The following is a 24,251-nucleotide window of genomic DNA, read 5'->3' on the forward strand; positions in this document are numbered from 1 at the left end:
CTCGTGTTATTGTTGTAATTTTTATCTTTAACTCCGTATTGTTGGAAAAGGACCCGTAAGTAAGCGTTTCAATAAGTCTACACCTGTAGTTTAAGAAGCATGTGACCGATAACGTTTTATTTGATTATACAAGGATATTTAACCCGCTGAAGAATTAGTGTGGGTAGATTTGTTACATGAACAATGTAAGGCAATTATGGTAAGTTTTCTTCCTAGGTGTTCCAGTGCTCTTTAGTTGTCCCAGCCTAGGCCTCTTCTGTGATGTACATTTTGCTTTTAATTAGTTGTGAAAGACAAACACTGTCATGTCAGTATGTGTGGGCCGTGGAACTCACAAGGCCACATAGGAAGGCCATGACTAGAAGATGAAAACATGACTTTGACTGCTTCTTCTACACGGCTTTCCTGCTTCTTCCCCTGGCCCTGTGCTGCACAGCAGGGAAATGGGTATGGACCATGGCAGGATATTGCTCATGATTTATTTGTCAAGGGAATACTGTGTTTCTGGTGTTCTTTGCTTACCCGTTTAGCGAGTGGGAATTTGAAGTACAATGGTCAAGAGAGAACCTTATTTCTAGCGCCAGAAGTAATTAACAGTAAATTCTCAAATGACTGATGGCTCTCTCTGATATTTGGGTATGTTGTTTTTATAAGCCAGAAAAGCATGTGGTGGCCGAGGACTAGCCGTTACGCTATTTTCTGGCTGAATCACTTTAAAAGAGATGTGGAAAACTCCAGCAGTCACTCTACTTTTGAAACTCAATTGCCGTTGCATGGAATTGGCTCCTGATTCAACAATTACCAGCTGGTCTTTGTTGGCTATAGCACCTGACAATAGCAAAGATTGTCACCCCCTGCTGTTGACTGCCAGGGACTCTCCCTTTTATCTGTCAGTGTGTCAATCACAGCATTCTGTTTAAACCTCCAGTTAATGCCACGAGTTTCTCAAGCGGTGAACGAGTAGGTCAATACATTTTTACAGTATTAATGAACTACAGTCGATGAGTGATGACTTGGTTTGCTAATGTTAATTATGAACAGACTAAAATACAGTATTGCTGAGTAGCGATTGTTTGTGACAATGCTTTTATTCATGAACTTTGATATTGTCAGTGATGGTTTTTCGTTGTGGTCAGATTCAGATCTGCCTTACATGCGCTCACTTCTGTTTTAGACTGTCATACTTAAAAATGAAATGATGAAAGCCTTTTAACACATGCAGTATTGATTTATGACTAAGATCATCCCTTTCTGGGAGGGCAGGTTAGTGATCAACACTGAGGTAAAAATGATGGGTTCTGGTGTTGCACAGTATACTGAAACTTCTGTAACTTTTTGATACTTGGAACACGAAAAACGGTTCGGTATTCCAATTTCTTACTTTCGGTACTTCTGTCATGTGTTTCACGTCGTCTACTGAATTGAGAGAGGATCAAGTCAATCAGCGCGGATGAATTCCCCATCTTATAGCGCACCGTGCCTGCTCCACTTACTGCTAGTCTAGCCTGTCCTGAGAAACCACTGCACTGGGAGTCTGCTGCACAGAAGGTAACACACTTAAATAATGCAACATGGCATGTAGAATTGTTTAACTTGTTAATTACTGTTCACAAAACAATGTCCGTTACAGTCTAGAAACTTTACAATCAGTGCCGGATTAAGAAATCGTAGGCCCCGGGGATTCGTTTTCTTAATAGGTCTCATGCCCCCCTTTCTGGCACACCATCATTTTCTGTAAACAAATCTGTGCACCAAGACGCAATTGGATGCGTGGTAAATTTACTGTTGAAGAAGAAGCCCCTTTTTATAATAAAGCCATAATAATGTTTGCCATGTGTCATGGGCTACAGTTGAGCAGAGGCGTTTTTACAATTTCCACACGTGAGGATTTTTCTTTTTTGGCATGGTGCAAACATTTAACACCTGCTCTTTCCATGACATAGACTGACCAGGTGAATTGAACTGGCTGTGTGAATGACGTGTGTCTTAATGAGACCGCACACATTTTTATATAGGTAATGTATACAGTTTATATTGACTTTCATAAAGTTTTTGTACTTGTTTTTTTTGTGCTGCCTTTTGGGCCTCCCACGGGCCTGGGCCCAGGTGCTTCAGCCCTGGTAAGCCCCTGCTTTAACCCGGCCCTGTTTACAATGCAAGAAGATACCAGGTTGCTTCCAGCTTTGTAGGCCAACTTTCCTTGCTACCTTACAGCTGAAGCTAACATTAATTATTGTTTGTGATACGCAAACCATAACACTAAATATAGCTTATTGTCACCAAAAAGTGATTTATTAATTTCCTCTCCCCGCCCCATCTCTGTCAAGATAATCTTTGCTCAAGCCTCGAACTGACTGTGTGTGAATGACGTCATAGGTCTTAGACTGCACACATTTTTATAAAGGGAGAGATTGGTTCTTTTATGCAAATGTTGTTGATCAATACAATAAAAAAAAGTCCCAAATGTAGCCAAATGAAATCAGCCAAAACAAGCTCAATAACCCAATGCATGCACACACTCATATTGAATATACATTCACCTGTATTATGAATAGGCCTCGGCTACATCTTGATTCACCCAGTTTATCAGTAGAGATTTACCATTCAAATAAATTATTACTGTTATGTATTTAGATTTGTTAACCGTCAATTTACTGTATAATTGATTCATTAATAATGCATCTTGATGATATTGAACTCAAGATCTGTCTGGATCAAGTGCCATTCTGTGACTTTGGCTAATATTATTTTTGGGGCCATGGTATCATTTTGGTATCGAGCATCCGGATGGTATCGCATATCGTGATACTAAACCTGGTATAGTTATTGAAGTCAAAATTCTTAGATCGGGGACAACACATGGGTACTGGGGTCCCATCACTTTCCTTCGGTTCTACCCTATCCCTTGGGGTTCAGCCGTATAGACAGTCTTTAATAAGTCCTTCCGCTGTGGTAGGTGACATTTACAGTGTCTATAGTTAGGTTGTCTATAAACCATGAATATATATTCCCCATAACAGGCTGGATAAACTTTGCTTTCTTCTAATCATATCAGAAAATCTAAATGGTTTATCTGTGAATGCTGAACTTGGATCTATTTCTCCCTTGACTCCTCCTTTCAGTGGGGTCTGAAATTGACACCCTTGATAAAGATGACCAAAAAATTACTGTATATAGGGTTAAATCGTACTATACTGGCGCCGACGCTCATCCAATGTGGCAGGGCGTGCAAACTATTAATCAAATCAAATGTATTTATATAGCCCTTCTTACATCAGCTGATATCTCAAAGTGCTGTACAGAAACCCAGCCTAAAACCCCAAACAGCAAGCAATGCAGGTGTAGAAGCACGGTGGCTAGGAAAAACTCCCTAGAAAGGCCAAAACCTAGGAAGAAACCTAGAGAGGAACCAGGCTATGAGGGGTGGCCAGTCCTCTTCTGGCTGTGCCGGGTGGAGATTATAACAGAACATGGCCTAGATGTTCATAAATGACCTGCATGGTCAAATAATAATAATCACAGTAGTTGAGGGTGCAACAGGTCAGCACCTCAGGAGTAAATGTCAGTTGGCTTTTCATAGCCGATCATTGAGAGTATCTCTACCGCTCCTGCTGTCTCTAGAGAGTTGAAAACAGCAGGTCTGGGACAGGTAGCACGCCCGGTGAACAGGTCAGGGTTCCATAGCAGCAGGCAGAACAGTTGAAACTGGAGCATGGCCGGGGGGGGGGGAGGGAGGGAGGGAGGGAGAGAGAGAGAGAGAGAGAGAGAGGGAGGGAGAGGGAGAGGGGGAGAGAGCCAGCCAGCCAGCCAATAACCCCACCCACTTTGCCAAAGCACTGCCCCAACACCACTAGAGGGATATCTTCAACCACCAACTTACCATCTTGAGACAAGGCTGAGTATAGCCCACAAAGATCTCCGCCACGGCACAACCTAAGGGGGGGCGCCAACCCAGACAGGAAGACCACGTCAGTGACTCAACCCACTCAAGTGACGCACCTCTCCTAGGGTCGGCATGGAAGAGCACCAGTAAGCCAGTGACTCGGCCCCTGTAATAGGGTTAGAGCCAGAGAATCCCAGTGGAGAGAGGTAAACCGGCCAGGCAGAGACAGCACGGCTGGTTCGTTGCCCCAGTGCCTTTCCATTCACCTTCACACTCCTGGGCCAGACTACACTCAATCATAGGACCTACTGAAGAGATGAGTCTTCAATAAAGACTTAAAGGTTGAGACCGAGTCTGCGTCTCTCACATGGGTAGAACGACCATTCCATAAAAATGGAGCTCTATAGGAGAAAGCCCTGCCTCCAAGCCCATTTAATGTTTTGTCGGTTAATAGTAAAACCTTGAAATCAGCACTTGCCTTAACAGGAAGCCAGTGTAGGGTAGCACTGGAGTAATATGATCAAATTTTTTGGTTCTAGTCAGGATTCTAGCAGCCATATTTAGCACTAACTGAAGTTTATTTAGTGCCTTATCCGGGTAGCCGGAAAGTAGAGCATTGCAGTAGTCTAACCTAGAAGTAACAAAAGCGTGGATAAATTTTTCTGCATCTATTTTTTGACAGAAAATCAATGCAATGTTACGCAGATGAAAAAAAGCTGTCCTTGAAACAATCTTGATTTGTTCGTCAAAAGAGAGATCAGGGTCCAGAGTAACGCCGAGGTCCTTCACAGTTTTATTTGAGACGACTGTACAACCATCAAGATTAATTGTCAGATTCAACAGAAGATCTCTTTTGTTTCTTGGGACCTAGAACAAGCATCTCTGTTTTGTCCGAGTTTAAAAGTATAAAGTTTGCAGCCATCCACTTCCTTATGTCTGAAACACAGGCTTCCAGCGAGGGCAATTTTGGGCCTTCACCATGTTTCATTGAAATGTACAGCTGTGTGTCATCTGCATATCAGTGAAAGTTAACATTGTTTTCGAATGACATCCCCAAGAGGTAAAATATATATTGAAAACAATAGTGGTTCTAGAACAGAACCTTGAGGAACACCAAAATGTACAGTTGATTTGTCAGAAGACAAACCATTCAGAGACAAACTGATATCTTTCCGACAGATAAGATGTTAACCAGGCCAGAACTTGTCCGTGTAGACCAATTTGGGTTTCCATTCTCTCCAAAAGAATGTGGTGATCGACGGTATCAAAAGCAGCACTAAGGTCTAGGAGCACGATGCAGAGCCTTGGTCTGATGCCATTAAAAGGTAATTTACCACCTTCACAAGTGCAGTCTCAGTGCTATGATGGGGTCTAAAACCAGACTGAAGCATTTCGTATACATTGTTTGTCTTCAGGAAGGCAGTGAGTTGCTGCGCAACAGCTTTTTCAATTTTGTTTGAGAGGAATGGGAGATTCGATATATGCCGATAGTTTTTAATATTTTCTGGGTCAAGTTTTGGCTTTTTCAAGAGAGGCTTTATTACTGCCACTTTTAGTGAGTTTGGTACACATCTGGTGGATAGAGAGCCGTTTATTATGTTCAACATAGGAGGGCCAAGCACAGGAAGCAGCTCTTTCAGTAGTTTAGTTGGAATAGGGTCCAGTATGCAGCTTGAGGGTTTAGAGGCCATGATTATTTTCATCATTGTGTCAAGAGATATAGTACTAAAACACTTTAGTGTCTCCCTTGATCCTAGGTCCTGGCAGAGTTGTGCAGACTCAGGACAACTGAGCTTTGGAGGAATACGCAGATTTAAAGAGGAGTCCATCATTTGCTTTCTAATGATCATGATCTTGTCCTCAAAGAAGTTCATGAATTTATCACTGCTGAAGAGAAAGCCATCCTCTCTTGGGGAATGCTGCTTTTTAGTTAGCTTTGCAACGGTATAATACATTTCGGATTGTTCTTATTTTCCTCAATTAAGTTGGAAAAATAGGATGATCGAGCAGCAGTGAGGGCTCTTCGATACTGCACGGTACTGTCTTTCCAAGCTAGTCAGAAGACTTCCAGTTTGGTGTGGCGCCATTTCCGTTCCAATTTTCTGGAAGCTTGCTTCAGAGCTCGGGTATTTTCTGTATACCAGGGAGCTAGTTTCTTATGACAAATGTTTTTAGGGGTGCGACTGCATCTAGGGTATTGTGCAAGGTTAAATTGAGTTCCTCAGTAGGTTAACTGATTTTTGTCCTCTGACATCCTTGGGGAGTCAGGAAGGGCATCAAGGAATCTTTGGGATGTCTGAGAATTTATAGCATGACTTTTGATGCTCCTTGGTTGGGTTCTGAGCAGATTATTTGTTGTGATTGCAAACGGAATAAAATGGTGGTGCGATAGTCCAGGATTATGAGGAAAAAATATTAAGATCCACAACATTTATTCTATGGGACAAAACTAGGTCCAGAGTATGACTGTGGCAATGAGTAGGTCCGGAGACATGTTGGACAAAACCCACTGAGTCGATGATGGCTCCGAAAGCCTTTTGGAGTGGGTCTGTGGACTTTTCCATGTGAATATTAAAGTCACCAAAAATGTGAATATCTGCTATGACTACAAGGTCCGATAGGAATTCAGGCAACTCAGTGAGGAACGCTGTATATGGCCCAGGAGGCCTGTAAACAGTAGCTATAAAAGGTGATTGAGTAGGCTGCATAGATTTCATGAAACGTCTTTTTTGTTAGCAACACCTCCGCCTTTGCGGGATGCGCGGGGGTTATGGTCACTAGTGTAACCAGGAGGTGAGGCCTCATTTTACACAGTAAATTCATCAGTCTAAAGCCGTTACAGACTACAAAGGGAAGCACAGCCGCGATCAGCCCAGTGAATCAAGCCTACCAGACAAGCTAAATTACTTCTATGCTCGTTTCAAGGTAAGCAACAGTGAAGCATGCATGATATCATCAGCTGTTCCAGACGACTGTGTGATCACGCTCTCCGCAGTCGATGTTAGTAAGACCTTTTAAACAGGTCAACATTTACCAGTCCCCAGGGCTACACGGATTACCAGGACATGTACTCCGAGCATGTGCTGACCAACTGGCAGGTGTCGTCACTGACATTTTCAACCTCCCCTTGTCTGAGTCTGTAATGCCAACATGTTTCAAGCAGACCACCATAGTCCCTGTGCCCAAGAAAGCGAAGGTAACCTGCCTAAATAACTACCACGTAGCACTCAGGTTGGTAGTCATGAAGTGCTTTGAGGCTGGTCGTGGCTCACAACATCATTATCCCAGAAACCCTAGACCCACTCCAATTTGCATAGCGCCCCAACAGAGCCACAGATGACACAATCTCTTTTGCACTCCACGCTGCCTTTTCCCACCTGGACAAAAGAAAGGAACACCTACGTGAGAATGCTATTCATTGACTTCAGTGCAGCGTTCAACACCATGGTGCCAACAAAGCTCATCACTTAGCTAAGGACCCTGGGACTAAACACCTCCCTCTGCAACTGGTTCCTGGACTTCCTGATGTGCTGCCCCCAGGTGGTAAGGGTAGGTAACAAACATCTGCCACGCTGAGCCTCAACTCGGGAGCCCCTCAGGGATGTGTGCTCAGTCCCCTCCTGTAACTCCCTGTTCACTCATGACTGCATGGCCAGGCACGACTCCAACACCATCATGAAGTTTGCCTAGGCCCCTTATTTCCAATGAAGGGAAATCTTAATGCTACAGCATACAATGACTTTCTAGATGATTCTGTGCTTCCCACTTTGAGGCAACATTTTGGGGAAGACCCTTTCCTGTTTCAGCGTGAACAAATCACGGTCCATACCAGTTAGGATTCCTGGTTTTCACACAGGCGGCCAGGGTTCGACTCCGGGTATGGGAACTGCTTTTTGGGGCGGCAGGTAGCCTAGTGGTTAGAGCATTGGGCCAGTAACCGAAAGGTTGCTGAATCGAATCCCCGAGCTGACAAGGTAAAAATCGGTCGTTTTTTCCCCTGAACAAGGCAGTTAACCCACTGTTCCCCGGTAGGCCGTCATTCTAAATAAGAATTTGTTCTTTACTAACTTGCCTAGTTAAAGGTTTACATTATTGTTTTTATTTTTTAAATAATGGTTTGTTGAGATCCGTGTGGAAGAACTTGACTGGCCTTCACAGAGCCCTGTCCTTAACCCCATCGAAAACCTTTGGGTTGAATTGGAACGCCGACTGCAAGCCAGTCCTAATCGCCCAACATAAATGTCCGACCTCACTAATGCGCTAGTGGCTGAATGGAAGCATGTCCCAACAGCAATGTTCCAACATCTAGTGGAAAGCCTTACCAGATAACTGGAGGCTGTTATAGCAGGTCATGATTTTGTAATGAGACGTTCGACGAGCAGGTGTCCACGTACTTTTGGTCATGTATTGTATAAACGCAACATGCAACAATTTAAAACATTTTACTTAATTACAGTTCATATAAGGAAATCAGGCAAATTGCATCCTCAACTTGAGAAATCTGTGGCATTGTGTTACAAAACTGCACATTTTACAGGGCATTCTATTGTCCCCAGCACAAGGTGCACCTGTGTAATGATCATGCTGTTTAATCATCTTCTTTATATGTCAGGTGGATGGATCATCTTGGCAAAGGAGAAATGTTCACTAACAGGGATGTAAAGAAATGTGTGCGAAAAGTTTAAGAGAAGCTTTTTGTGCGCATGGAATATTTATGATTTTTTAAAACATTTTAACACGTTACATGTTGCGTTTTATTTTTGTTCAGTGTATTTTAAAGGTTAAAATTGGAATGAATAGATAAAGTTCATTCAGATTTTTTTATTGTACAGATTTTTTTCTGATCTCAGTGATTTCTATCCCCAGATGACACTAGCTGCCTCTGGAATCAGCTACCCCTGCCATCACCTCGGTGTGTGTCGAAGGTCCTCACCAGCCAACACCCAGGAGCCAACAGAAGAGGTAGAGAGAGAGCACACACACACACACACACACACACACACACACACACACACACACACACACACACACACACACACACACACACACACACACACACAGTTTATTTGGCCTTCTTTTACATTTTCTATTGTGTTTTGATAGGTCAACAATACTGAAGTGAATGTGTTTGTACAGTGCGCAGATGTTCACATGGTAAGTGACAGCGAAGGGGATGACTTTGAGGATGCATCTGAATTTGGAGTGGACGAATCAGAGATGTTCGGAATGGGGACTTCTACAGGCTGTCGGAAAGCCCCCTTGAGTACGTACCTCACTGAGTGTGATGCTGCCACTCGATTCAAAAAGCTTGATTTATTGTTTATCAATCTGTTATTAAGCCAATGCTTTTTACTCTCTGCAGTGCCAGAGAACACTGAAAATGAAGTTGATGCCTTACTGCACTTTACTGCTGAATTTACCACAAGGTAGGTTTTTAGTATTGTTTTATCGTTAGCATCGAAAGGGGTCTATGCTTCTCAAAAGATGTGGAAGATCATGAATTCTTGCTTATTGATCTATCTCCTTTTTGTGTTTGCTGCAGGTATGGAGAATGTCATCCAGTGTTTTTCATTGGGACTTTGGAGGCGGCGTCTCAAGAGGCCTTCTATGGCAAAGCCAGAGATGTAAGTAACAATACAGGAGCCTGTCTTGGTAGTATGATTTACAGGACATGCATGATACTATACGACCGTTTTCAATGGTTATTTATTTTTTACATGCTTGGAAGGTTTTTGAAATAAAAAGTTGGAGTGTTTGTTCAAAAAGAGCCACCATTTGATTCCTCTCATAAAGCTCATAAAATTTGTTTCACGACAGCTGCCGCTTTATTTTTAGCCCACAATTTTTCTTCATTTTTCTGCTTTGTCCTTTTAACGAGGGTTGTATCAACTGACAGCTTGTGTGGATTACTGTCTTATTAGAATGGGAGAACACAGCAAGATGTTTGGGGGGTTTTAGACCATGAGGCAGAGGCTCGGTTGGCGTCTTGCCTGTCTCCCAGCTGATATCCTCTTCGCTAAGCCAGTGCAATATGGCCTCCTCGCTGTGGATATCCTCTCTGTGGTGCAGCCGGAGACTGTACATTGTGTCAATGAAAATAAACCAATATGAAGGGACACATGCAGCTGACCCCCAGCTCTCTGCCTGTAGGCCTGGAGGAGATGAGACTGAAGAAACGCACACACATTTGACTCCCACTGATGTGACCATTGGGTGTCAACTATACGGAAACCTCCCCTCCCCAACCACCACCACCGTCCTCTTGACAAAATGGGTCTAAATCGCTCCCTTCTTGTCATTGCAACTAGTTGTTCATTAAGTGGATATTGGAATGGTGCACATTTCAGGAGAAGGGGGGCCGTGGAGAGATTTTGCTCAGTCTCAAAGGCTGGCGGGCTAATCACTAAGTAAAACACTACATTTGATGAAGTGTTTCTGGAGGGGGAGATGCGCCTCAATCCAGCCTTAATGAAAATGCTTTGGGCTGCTGAGCCCTCCAGGGGATCAGCAGTAAGGCTCTTCAGACAGGCCACCCATCACTGCCAAGGCTCTTCTTAAATCCCCTTAACGGTGTGGTTAATCGGAGTAACCCTGCTCTCACTCACACAAAGACACGCATCAAAATTCATAGCAGTGCCGGGGTGAGGGTTTTATCACACTCAAGTATCCTCTTAAATCCCCCGTAGTTTAGCAAAAGAGCAATGAGGGGGAGAGAGGAGAAATCGATACCAGGTAGGGAAATGGATAAACATATTTTAATCCATCCCTTCCTGCTCTGATGAAAGTGATCATTTTAGTGGCTTTTAATATTTTCATTTGTTTCTACTAGCACAGTTCCAGTCAGGTGAACTGAAGCCCAGCTGAATATTTAGACTATTAGTTTGAACTGTGTAAAGACTATATTATTTTAATGCAGTTCTACAATTGAATGCTATTGTTTTGTATTCACTCCATTTTTGACTAGTTATTGCGCCTAAAACCCCCCATAAAATCAGAAGTGGTTAGACTAAATATAGCTATTAATACAAAATCATGTGTTTTCAATCGGTTCAATCATGTACCTACCATCTGTTAAAGCGTTGATCTGAATGTGTGTTCTCAGTGTGGGGTCAGGGGAGCAGTAATTTGAGCTCTTCATTTTGAAGTGTTTGCTTTTCTTGAGGCTGCTGTGGATGATCACTTTCACCCGTTTCCTCCGCTCCTCAACACTGGATATAATTAAAAATGTCCTCCCACAACACAAGTACATAAACTGGCTGGCTGTCACAAATGAGATATGGTAGTGTGTTTATCAGAGGCCACAGTTATCAGGCAGGTGTATTTTTACCTTATCCTCTTAATGACCCATACCACAGAAACTCATTTGTAAAACAAAACAAATGGCTGTTTTTTCACTGGTGTCGTGTTGAGCTCGCATAACAATCAGCATCTGTGTGACGTGGTTAAAGATGAGTTAGGTTGTACATTTTGTTCTCAGACTGGTCTTCATCTGCCAGTTGTCACTCTATTCAGCCCCCAGTGGAGCACCTGTGTGGGAGAATTCCTACTCATGTTGCAGATAATCATATGGTCCAGGCCGGACACAAAAAACAGCCGTATGTGAGCTGAGCCCATTCTGGTTGCCAGCTCCTGGCCAACGGCTACCTGGTTCACATGGCTCTAGTCTACACTAGAAGAGGAACAGACAGAGTGAACACTGACAGGGTGCTGTGTGAAAATCACTACAGTCTGGCTCACAGAACGGATCGGTTTTCTCAAGCTTCTTCTCTTCTCCTCTTCCCCTTCTCTGTATGGTGAACAGGTGGGAGGATTCACACCAGCGGCTTTTGGGTCACTTTCTAGCTCGGGTTGAACCTAGTAATTTAGTTTTACAGGTGATTTGTCCCTGCTTAGAAATGCACTACAAAAGATGAAACGTGAAAGAAGATGGGGAACAGTTAGAGAAGACCGTTTAAGTAAAACGACAAAGTTTGTGATTGGGTGTTATTAGAGAGAAGGGCTTTTCCCATTTCTTTACATAATGTATGTTTTTGAACATACGGTTTGTGAAAATGTCCTCCGGAGACTTAGCACTTTCTATAAGTTGCAGAGGGACGAGTGTGTGTGCGTGTCCATGCGCCTACGTGCACGTATGTATAAGATAATGAGTGTGTGCGTGTCTCATTTCGTCTTTTGTGAGAAGAAAAAAATAAAACTCTCCTCTCAAGGCTGCATTTGCTTGTCTTCTCAGCATGAGTGTTTAATCTTTTCAGGGCGTTCAATTGGGCCACTGAATTAGCCCCAAGCTCCTTCCCGCTAGGAACCAGGGAGCTTATTCTAAACCTCTAATCGCTGAGCAAACACAGCAGTGCTCTCCCACTCCTTTTCTATACAGGCCACAATATAGCACAACTTTCTTTTTACTTTCCCTCACTTTTCTGCCTGTGTGGATTTTGCTTTTGGTATATACAGCAGCTCCTGAGAAATTAGCTCCTTCGAGTGTTGTAAGGAACATAGGGGGTTAGAAAGAAATTTGAGTGAGTGTTCTGTAATTTAGAGGGCTTTATTTCCTACATCATCCAAGAGAACCTTTTGTTTGTGGCTGTGTTTGTTTTTTAATGAGTTGTCAGTGAGTCTTGAGAATCTGTGGCTCATATGGTGTCTACCCATGGATTTAGAGCATTGTCAATATTGTCCGCTCCTGCTGTTAACCTGAGAAGGCCAATGGCATTTGGTGTAAAATAAAGGGATTTTGTCTGTTTTTGTTTTCTCATTGGCCGCCTCAAAGGAAGTTTTATTTACTCCCTGTTCATTTGATTTTGTGTGTTTTGCGTTTGACTGGTTTGGCCTTGTTGTCTGTGAAAGCAGTCTCTTTACTCGCGGTCTCCTGTCGAACGACGCACGAAAGCTGTATAAAACCTCTCCCTTCAATGATAATATAACCAGACTCTGAGCAAGGACATTTGTCTCCCCTTCCCAGTGCTGTGTTGGGTGAAGCCCCTGTGTTTCAGGGTCTGGCTGGTCATTAACTCATTGGCTTCTAAATCCTCATACCTCTAATGAAATACCTCTGCTTTCCGTTTCCACAGAGAAAACTGCTGGCAATCTACCTCCACAACGACGAGAGTGTCCTCGGCAACGTCTTCTGCTCCCAGATGATGTGTGCAGACTCCATAGTGTCCTATCTGAGCCAGAACTTCATCACATGGGCCTGGGATGTCACTAAAGAAGCTAACAAAGCCAGGTATGTCTAAGTATATGCCCTCATCACATCTCAGGAATCCACTACTGGAGAACAGACCGAATATTAGAGAGTCTGAGAAGTGGATAATATTCAGCCCCCAGTCGCCAACTCCGCACCACCTTCTCTTTAACTCAAGCCCCTCTTCATCGGGAAGGGGGATGTGTGCTAACAAAAGCACTTGTGTTTGCAGTATGAGGCCCCAATTGGGCAATCTTCACTAATCTGCCTCAATGGAGGGTCAGTTCGAAATGAAGCTCACATGAAGTCTGCGTTGCCTGGGAGACCATATCTATTTACCCAAGGCTGAGGGAGTTGTCTTATCAACGTGACAAAAACTTTATCTCTCCTCCGTAAGTTCACAACAGTTAGTTTCCGATTCACTGCAGATTCCAACTCCTTATTTCCACCTAGGTTGTGGATGTTCCAGTATGTGACTCCTTGTGCTTAGCATTACCCAACTACACTCTCAAGCCCTCCACTCTTGACCCCCAAGCCAGGCTGGCCTCTCCCTGGCCTTGCTCTCCTCCTCCCCTAGCCAAGGGGGAGAATGAGGTAGGGTCCCAGGTGTGATGTGTCTGCTGTGGGGAGGATGGAGGAGGAGAGAGGGCCCGGCCGGTAGCCAGATGGAGGTTTGATTGGGGCACAGCAGCAGGCCCTAGATTTTCCTTCCACTAGACTTCAGGGCTAAGCCCACCCCCTGGTAGGAGGCGTTTACGAAAGACCGGGGGTGAGGCTCAGACACTGACCTCACTCCTTTTTTATTTCCTTTAAGGATATTCCTTCCCTCATTCTGTACCCTTTCTCCCTTTGCTTCTTGCTTTTTGCGCCCAGCTGGGCCTTTTTATTGCAGATTAAAGGCAAGCAACATCTGGAGCTGTTTCCCCCACGTTCTCACGCGCTCATCTCTGCACCAGTATCCCTGCACATTGTAAATATGGTATTGGATCTGACCCTGTATATAGCGTCTTACTTCTCGTGTTCTTATTTTTATTTGTCGTATGTTTTTGTTCTGCCTAATGTTATTTGTTTGTGCTACATTGATAATGATTATTGCATTGTTGGGTTTGGAGCTTGCGAGAGGAATTTCACTGTGACATTAACACTTGAAACTCTTAGGTTAATCCTGAGTCACTGATGATAGGCATGAGTCGCAGTGACTAACTATTAAGAAGGTATCCTAATTTCTAGGGCCTCATAGCGTAAAATGAGCCAGTTAGGTTGCCTCTGTATTATCACAGTCCTCTTAGTTTAGGTATTAATTATTATGCATAAAGCCAGATCTGCTGAAAACATGCCAATTGTCACCCATGGGAAATGTCTCTGAAATACCACATGGACACTGAACCTCATACACAGCAAATATTGAACTTATTTATGAATAAATGTACTCTGAAACTACATCTTTCAGATTGTTATCTATGTTTGTTTTTCTTTTGATTCTATGTTTTGTGTTTTGACTGCCCACTTTCATACCACATCTCATCTTTTTAATGCATCATATGGTGCTGTACTGATCAAAAATGAAATTGAACTCCTCATTGTTCAACACATTACCAGTGAAGGTTATCGTGCAGTCATCCGACTTCTTCATAAGCTCTGTGTATTCAAAACAAGAGAATATCCGGAGAAATTCAATTTTCCATTCAACACGTCTACACAGAAAGTGTCTGTTTTGTGTGAGTAGCGTCCGGTTCCAATTCCACGTGATTGACTAAAGCACACCTGGAGAGCTTGTTGGATGCTCACTGGGGTGGGGTGGCAGCAGTCTCTCAAGATCTCACGCATGACTGGTGTAAAGACGTGAACCTTACAGTCCAAGGAAACATAAACATTTTGGGCGGAGACAGAGTGAGCTGATTTAGAGCCTCGTTACACTACTTTGACGACGCCACCTACACAGAACAAAAATATAAACGGAGCATGTAAAATGTTGGTCCCATGTTTCCTGAGCTGAAATAAAAGATCCTAGAAGTGTTCCATATGCACAAAAATATTATTTCTCATTGTTGTGCACAAATCTGTTTATATCCCTGTTAGTGAGCATTTCTCATATGACAAGATAATCCTGACAGGTGTGGCATATCAAGAAACTGATTAAACAGCATGGTCATTACACATGTGCACCTTGTGCTGGTTACAATAAAAGGCCACTCTAAAATGTGCGGTTTTGTCACACAACATAAGTAACATTAAATTTCGCTACCATAAGCTGCTGCCCAACGTCGTTTTATAGAATTTGACCGTACGTCCAACCGGCCTCACAACCGCAGACCACGTGTAACTGTGCCAGCCCAGGACCTCCACTTCCGGCTTCTTCACCTTCGGGATTGTCTGAGACCAGCCACCCGGACAACTGATTAAACTGTGGGTTCGCAAAACGAAAGAATTTCTGCACAAACTGTCAGAAATCATCTCAGGGAAGCTCATCTGCATGCTTGTCGTCCTCACCAGGGTCTTGACCTGACTGCAGTTCGGTGTTGTAACAGATTTCAGTGGGCAAATGTACACCTTCGATGGCCACTGGCACGCTGGAGAAGTGTGCTCTTCACAGATGAATCCTGGTTAACTGTACCGGGCAGATGGCAGACAGCGTGTATGGCGTCGTGTGGGCGAGCGGTTTGCTGATGTCAACGTTGTGAACAGAGTGCACCATGGTGGGGTTATGTAATGGGCAGGCATACTGTAAGCTACGGACAATGAACACAAATGCATTTTATCGATGGCAAAATACCGTGACGAGGCCCAGTGTTGTGGCATTCATCTGCCGCCATCACCTTATTTTTCAGCAATGACCTGGGGAATAGTTACAGGGGAGAGGGGGATGAATGAGCCAATTGGAAGCTGGGTATGATTAGGTGGCCATCCCCACATACCCCCCTCTGAGTGGTACAAGGTAAAGGCACCATATGTCCCTTAATACCAGAAGACAGCATTTTTGCTCTTTGAGCCAAATTGAAAGGGAAAGGCTTTCAAAATATCCACACATTTGTGAATTGTTGCATTAAGAAACTGTGCAACACTATATGCAATATGGTTTAGATGAGAAGCTCCTGTATAGTTTGAATTGTTATCCTTATTTTGTTTGTCTATACATTATGACATTCATGGTATGAGAATAGCTGCACTCGCACTTGAAGCAGTAATGTTTCTTTAGCTACAACACATCCAAGGTACACTTGGGCGATCTACTGTTTTATAGGGTATACCAAGGTATGATTTTCAATACAAAAATCTATGTTTTTATTTTGGGGTGGGGGGCATCACCGCCTTGCAGGGACTGTTGGTGTGCGTGCTACGCCACTGCTTATAAACTATACGTTCAGTAGAACTATAGAACATCTAAGATGTGTCAAATAACTTATATCCAGCTCAGGGCTCCAGCTATGCATTTGGTTTGCTAATTTGTTAGCTAAGTGACTAGATGTCAAGATCAAGCTTTTTGGTTACAGCAGATGCATTCAATCCCCTCCTGAATCAAGATCCCTGTTGACTAAATAGTTTTGAGCAAAAATTCTGCCCCTTTATTGCATATTCAGTAATACCTTATACCCTGGTATGGTACAGAAATTGTATGAAAATCTGGATACCGCCCAACCCTAGAGGTGTTCAGTCCCACGGTCCTGCCTTTAGTGATGAGCTTAGAGGGCACTATGGTGTTGAACGCTGAGCTGTAGTGAATGAACAGCATTCTCACGTAGGTGTTCCTCTTGACCAGGTGGGAGAGGGCAGTGTGGAGCGCGGTAGAGATTGCGTCATCTGTGGATCTTTTGGGGTGGTTTCCAAATTGGAGTGCGTCCAGGATGATGGTGTTGTGAGCCATGACCAGCCTTTGAAAGCGTTTCATGGCCACAGATGTGAGTGCTACGGGGCTGTAGTCATTTAGGCAGGTTACCTTGGCGTTCTTGGGCACAGGGACTATGGTGGTCTGCTTGAAACAAGTAGGTATTACAGACTGGGTCAGGGAGAGGTTGAAAATGTCATTGAAGACACTTGGCAGCTGGTCAGTGCATGCTCTGAGTACCTGTCCTGGTAATCTGTCCTGCCCTGAGCCCTTGTGAATGTTAACCTTTTTAAAGGTCTTACTCGCATTGGCTACAGAGAGTGAGATCACAGTTGTTCGGAACAGCTGGTGCTCTCATGCATGCTTCAGTGTTGCCTGCCTTGAAGCAAGCATAGAAGGCGTTTAGCTCTCGTCACTGGGCAGCTTGCGGCTTGGTTTCGTTTTGTGATCGTTTGCAAGCCCTGCCACATCCGACGAGCGTTAGAGCTGGCATAGTAGGAATCAATCTTAGTACTGTATTGATGCTATGGTTGTTTGATGGCTAGTCGGAGGTCGTGGTGGGATTTCTTATAAGCGTCCAGATTAGTGTTCCGCTCCTTGAAAGTTTAAGCTCTTGCCTTCAGCTCAGTGCATATGTTTTCTGTAATCCAATGCTTCTGGTTGGGTTATGTACGTACGGTCATTTTTGGGATTGCGTCATCAATGAACTTATTAATGAAGCCGGGGACTGTGGTCGTCAACTCAATGTTATCGGATGAATCCCGGAGCATATTCCAGTCTGTGCTAGTGAAATAATCCTGTAGTGTAGCATTCGCCTCATCGGACCACTTCCGTATTGAGTGTCACTGGTACTTCCTGTTTGGTTCTTGCTTGTAAGCAGGAGGATAGATTTATAAGATTTGCCAAATTGTGGGCAAGGGAGAGCCTTGTTTGGGTTTCTGTGTGTGGAGTAAAGGTGATTTAGAGTTTTGTCACCAAGTTGCACAGGTGACATGCTGGTAAAAATCTGATTTTGAAGAGATGTCACCAGACATATTTTACTAATGTAAATCCACCCTTCAAACCTGTAACTCTACCAAACCACCCAAAAAATATGTTTCTTTAGGACCTTCGTAGGAGCGTTGTTAGATATCAGAACAGGATCCCAAAACCATCGTTAGTAAAGTTTCCCTTGAAAACCCTTGTTATGTATTCACTGCCTCAGACCACTCATAGAACAGCTAAGTGCGTTTTTGGGTGGGTGCTTTTTTTGCCCTACCGCGTCACTTTATACACCGAATATATCTGCTAAACAGAAAATCATGATGTTCATCTGTCTTTCTGTGATCACTTATGACTTCAGAACTAATGTGACTACAAATACAAAGTTGCCATTTTCTTTTGCATTTGTTAAACAAGTGAAGGATGAAAAGATGCTTCAAATAAAAACCGAGATGACTGCGTAAATAGCCTACATACGCCTATATAAATCAGTAATATTAAAATGTCATGTTAATTCAGTTGAGTTCTATTTAGCTAATTTTAGGCTACTGTTGGTCATTTTATATTCAATATATTTCATGATGTGTAACAAGGTGCCCAATGATGTGCCAAATCTGGATTTTTACTCCATTAATATAAGCTAAGCATTAGAATAAACCACCTCAATATTTGAGATATCTCTAGGAGCTGATCTGTTGTCAGTATTGTGGAATAATTCTAATGTTAAGGTCAAATTTGAATGGAGAAAGCTGATACGAGAGCAGCGCTGTGTTTTATTTAGATCCTATCAGTACTGACACAAGCCTCAACGACGCACTTAGCTAACATTCTGTCTGCGTGGTGTTTTGGGAAACGCATGTTATCTTCAGCCGTTGTAGGAAAGATGCATCGTTTAAAACACTCATCCTTACTTCCTAGCCTGAGGCACAATTTTCATCCTTCATATGTGATGCTGTGTCAGTACTTGTTATTGTGCATCGTATGTACATTTACATTTAGTATGTAGAAACATTTTCTTCACTTTTGGTTTACAAACTCAGGAGTAAAAAAATCAAGCATTAGCCTTGTATGGTAGGTGTAAAAAAAATTTTTTAAAGACTGTATTGTGTCCGATTACATAGTTTGTTCCTTGAAACAGGTTTTTACTGTTTTGGTTTGACTCCTGGGGTGTTTGATTGATTGGAACAAAAGGAGGTTGTTGTTTAAGGGAATTAAGATTGGGTTTCTCTGAAGGCCCTGATGATTGTTCCCAAGTCCTTGGTGACAGGTTAGAATTACCCCTTTCCATTCTTTTGGCCTGGCCATGGTTAGGCCTTTTCAGGGCCCTCTAGAGCAGGGACAAGGACAGGGCATGGACATCATCTTAACTTCACTGTGTCAGGGGGAGAACCCCTCCTTAACCACAGTAGAATGGACAAAAGACAAGTCAGCCGCATCGTCAGAACTCATGAGCAACTGCATGAGCTATTTGGTGTTGACTTCGGGTTAGAGTAATGTTGGGGTTAAGGATTGTGGTTGTAATTACCTTGTTTCTCCTGGAATGCTGATGGAGATTGGTGCTCATGCTTCCTATGGTTAAGCATTGAGCCACCGTTGTTCCATTGCACAGTTTGAAAAGTAATTCAACTGGCTCTCTCAACTTTGAATTCATGATTAATGAGTAGCAACCACGCCCAGACCACTCACTCCATCCCTCTCCTCTCTGACCTCATCCTCCACCCATTCCATTACTCCTCTATTTTACCAGCCAGTTATTAAAGTGGATCTTATTAAAAGGCGAGGGAAAAAGCGAATCTATATTTGCATTCAGTCTATAGCAATTCATTAATATTATGACATTTACAGTGAGCTCCGAGGGCCTGCCTGCTACCCTTTTCATTCTAGTGAAATGTTAATTTAAAGTTCTGTCTTTGTAATGGAATAAGAAATCCTCTCTGCCCTATCAATTCATCACCACTGGTGGAGAATACTAATTTGTCTGCCTGGCTTATTTAGACAGGGACCTCTCCTGGAAGATAAGGCAGAATTGGTTTTAAAGTTCTTAATGGAAACCTCCACCCAAAAACTATCTTTTGGTATTTGTTTCATTAGTCCATTGTTGACATAGTCAACCCTGAAAAGGGATGATTTCATATCTTTAAAACTTGAGTGCTGACAAGCAAAAGATTTGATGCAAAATGCATCATACATGGATGATTTCATATCTTGAGTGCTGACAAGCAAGACATTTTGGGACTACGTCAACAATGGACTAATGAAACAAATAACAAAGAGTTTTTGGGTGATTTCCTTTAATGCTGTGAGCGGTGTACCTCATTCAAGTGCTGTTCGTGTGAAAAAATGTCTGTCCCGTCTTTTCCTTTCCCAGACTACTCACTATGTGCACGAGGCACTTTGGCAGTGTGGTGGCACAGACGATTCGGACATACAAGACAGATCAGTTCCCCCTCCTCCTTATTGTCATGGGAAAGAGGACCTCAAATGAAGTTTTAAATGTTATTCAAGGTAATGACTGCATAAATCTCAACAATATCAATGGGTTGAACAATCACATTCTGGTTGAAAATACGTCTTGGAGAGCTCTAATATATGTTCAACCAAATGACTTTGTGACCCTCTGATAATGCTGAAATAGTAATGTATTTGTGTGAATAATTATTTATTTTGTATCCCAAAAGGCATTTTAAAATTGTATTTCTTAAAAGTATTGTTTTTTTACTATTCTTTCAAGGCAACACGACAGTGGATGAGTTGATGATGAGGCTAATGGGTGCAATGGAAATCTTCACAGCTCAGCAGCAAGAGGACATCAAGGATGAAGTATGTATGAGAGGAACTCTGAAAGCACACAGAGGAACAGAGTTAAGTGGGAGTAGATGTTTGAAATGTAAGCCATTATTAGGCCATGGCCACTGAAATATACCATGATTTGTTTCATCACAGGAGGCCAAGAGGGAGCCAATTATTGTGCCATTTGAGCCGATCTCTTATAATTATGCCATAGTTTGTCCGGGAGCTAAATGGGGACATGCTGAGACAAATCGGAATGCATTGTGACTGCCACCAGCTCCACTTAGGGCCAAGGCAAAGAATACATACTCTGAGAGGCCCTTTATCTGGGTCAGGGGAGCGAAAGCACAATTCATTTCCCTCCCATTTTGTTTTAGTTTACTGTGCCTAAGATCATCACAATGGGAGCAGGATACAAACTCTTCTCTCTTTCACCCTTCTCTGTCTATTGCTGCTTTAATCCAATAGAAACTTGACAAACAAACTTCACTCTGAGAAGAAAGCAGTGAAACAGAGGCGGTATTCTTTCATGTGAGGACAGGAATGTGGGGGACAGTATGGCGGGAGTCCCTCTGTGTCAAAGACATTCACCTGACCTCATGAACGCTCTCTTTTCTGTGTCACAATGAATGGATTTATTTAACCATTCTCTCACTTTAGCAGATATTTACTCAACATCCAATAACCAAAGAAATGCATTCTTTAGGTAGTCCTCCTAAGCTGACTACACTAGACCATGCTTTCTCAGGCATACAGTTTGTGTTGTTAGTGATTACAGATGACTCCATACCCTGTTTCTTTGTACTGTATAAACCTCTCATTAATCAGCAGTCTGGAAGAGATGACGTGTCATCAAGCTCAGTCCAATGTGCTCAATACTTAGCATAAACTTGTCACTGCGAGATGTCTTTGAATACCAGTACACATTCTCTCTCGCTGACTTGTCTTTAGACCTTTCACTCTTGTTGATGGGATATAGATTTAGAGAATGAAATGGTCACAAGGTGGTTTCTGTTTCTGAGATGAAAGGCATCTGCAGCAGTGTTTTATAGTAGATTAAAACCGGAGATTGTCTCATGTTCTTCAGCAGAACTTGGCCTGGCTGGCTGGTTGACTGTCTTTCTCATTCCTCGACTCTGTCACATCATATGATGAGTTAGACTCCCACGGTGTTGTAACAATACTAGTTTAGTGACCTTTCAGTGGTTGATTTAGTTTTGCTACAGCATCTCAATCACGGGGAATCATCATTAGTGTTTTGCACACAGCCAGGGGGTAACTGTACGTGAGCCGATGAGTGTTGACACTTCTGTCTGTAACTGGGGTTCCCATTAGGTTCTCATTGGATGCCTACCCTTTCAGAAAAATCCTTAAGACCAATAAGAAACAAGTGGTATGTACGCTATGTGTACATGTCACCAAGCTGTATGTCCTGTGTGACCAGACTGGATGCTACAGTAATATGCTCCATTTAGAGATGTATGAATAATTGACTAACAGGTTTTCATGGGGAGAAGCTCAGTTGAATGCCTTGCTATTGTCTTCGTAGATGCAAAGCAAATATGACAGCTTTTGCTGTGAACAGAAAATCTGTTATTGAATTAGCATACCATCCAATTTGATTCTTAAATAATTAAAATGGCCTTTATGGGTCAGTCTTTTAATTCAACATTTCTCTTCTTGAATAGCTTTTCAATTTGGCATATTTAGAATGTTTCTGTTCATTTATAAGAAAAGTAAGTCATTTTCTGTCAGAATTGGCACCTTGACAAGCCATCTGTCTCCATAACAGTCACTGGTTGTGATAATTACACATGCCTGTCGGGATTGAGGGAAATGTGAAGTGATAATGTCACAAATCAGGAGAACAAATTATCATGAGTGGGTAATGTACGATAGTGATTAATAACCTTAGGAATCTGCAACCACATCCTGTAAATTCCAGACCCTGTCTCTGCTGTGAGGTGAACTTGTCACTCCTAGTGCTCATCTGTTTCTCAAACATTAGAAAGCGCAATGACTTGCTAAATCACTTGACACATGTACAATCTCATTGCTAAATATTTAACTATTTTGACACATTCGTAGGCTCAGTGGGCCTATATTAGTCAAATGCATTAGTACAGTATGTCACCATTTGGACCAGAGAGTTCAAGCAGAGGTCTCCTCAGGCGTTTCACATTGATAAGCGTTTAGGAGATTTTCTCGAGATATTCTCGAGCGGTATCGATTGTCAAGAGACATTATTGTAATGTAAAAAAGTCATTTCAAATGCTACCTCCGGAGGTTGCGCATGGCACTCGCCCGAGTGTTGCCCCCCTCCACGCAGGGCAGTGTAAACATAATTGGCTCTTTCAGCCCAACACTCCTACATTGTAAATCATAATAGCAGAGCAATGTTTTTGAAACTGATGAAATGTATAGGCATTTTCCTTACATTAGAGACTTGTTTAATTGTTGTTTTTTTGAAATTGCAGTAAAAGACGGTTCATCTGAAATTGACAATAGCTTTACGGGAATATCAGAACACGTCATTTATTTCAATGCAAAAGTGAGCAGGAACACAAGCATCAACTCCATATTAAATTAACATTTTTTTCATGTAATTATTTGCATGATATTGATGAAATTAAGCTAGGTTTGTTCCACTGGATGCCGAAAAGCAATCTAACAATTGTATTATTGGCTGACGTTAGCATTCAACTAACTAGCTAGCTAACATAGGCATTGTCATACATCAGAGAGCGCGTTGATTCTGCCTACACGGTGGAAGGACAAGCGTCGGGGAGTGACGCCATCTGACGTGAGACAATGTAACTTAACTTGCAAGTTATGTATGTGAGGATAATGCAGACATTTTGTTTAGTTTGCTATCTAGCTCTGTATAATATGAATGACTCTGTATGATAACATCACAGACAGAACAATGAGCCAGATATTTCACAGGATGTATAAGTGTGATGCATCCGGTTGGCGTTTCCATTCACTACCAAATATGGTGAGGAGACGAAGCCCAGTGGCGCCAGTGGGAGAAGATGGAGCGCGATGGATTTTGGTCGACATTATGCAAATGTTGTCATCAATGAAACATTTTATCTCAATAGTTTTCTGTTCCCAAAACTATAATATGTTACAGAGTGGACTATGTTTTGTGGAGTTTACCCTTTGCCAAAGGTTTAAAAAAATGTGTTTAGAAGGAGTGCAAGGGCGAATTGAGTTAATGCACACGTGCACTTCAGAGTAGGCGTTCCCTAATGGAAATATGCAAATACATCCTAGAATGCGCCAATAGGATCTCTCTAGCTCAGGCTTGGCTCTGCCCCCCTCCTTGCTTTTTTTGTTCACTTTGACTCATTTGTTCCCACTGGAAACAGCCTGTGTTCTATCCTGGGTTAGTTATAAAAAATCTTTGATAACCGTTCTTGAACTTACATTTTTGCTATTTGAGAAAATTATATTAGCTAACGTAAGCTAGCAGCTATGCCCCTTTGGCAGTTTGTCTTACAGCTAAACTTATGAGTGTATGGACACGGAAATAACCATTGAAATGCCCGCACATGCTTGTGTATTGTTGCATTATTCAGAGTGTGATA

General features: G+C 42.6%; 1 protein-coding gene across 3 annotated transcripts in view; it reads left to right on the plus strand.

Moving 5' to 3' along the window:
- Positions 1 to 24,251, plus strand: part of LOC106584329 (FAS-associated factor 1) — an 86,940-nt gene that overhangs the window by 42,869 nt on the left and 19,820 nt on the right. Inside the window, exons 9-15 of one of the 3 annotated variants that reach the window (XM_014169485.3) lie at positions 8,750 to 8,845; positions 8,987 to 9,146; positions 9,246 to 9,309; positions 9,426 to 9,507; positions 12,952 to 13,106; positions 20,237 to 20,373; positions 20,600 to 20,688. In XM_014169485.3, coding sequence (XP_014024960.3) covers positions 8,750 to 8,845; positions 8,987 to 9,146; positions 9,246 to 9,309; positions 9,426 to 9,507; positions 12,952 to 13,106; positions 20,237 to 20,373; positions 20,600 to 20,688 — 783 coding nt within the window. Of the gene's footprint in view, positions 1 to 8,749; positions 8,846 to 8,986; positions 9,147 to 9,245; positions 9,310 to 9,425; positions 9,508 to 12,951; positions 13,107 to 13,937; positions 14,505 to 20,236; positions 20,374 to 20,599; positions 20,689 to 24,251 lie in introns of those variants that run through there. The other 2 variants (XM_014169487.3, XM_014169488.3) reach the window with 2 other exon arrangements.

This window comes from Salmo salar, chromosome 23 (assembly GCF_965601325.2).
Source record: "Salmo salar chromosome 23, fSalSal1, whole genome shotgun sequence".
Classification (NCBI taxonomy): Eukaryota; Metazoa; Chordata; class Actinopteri; order Salmoniformes; family Salmonidae; genus Salmo; species Salmo salar.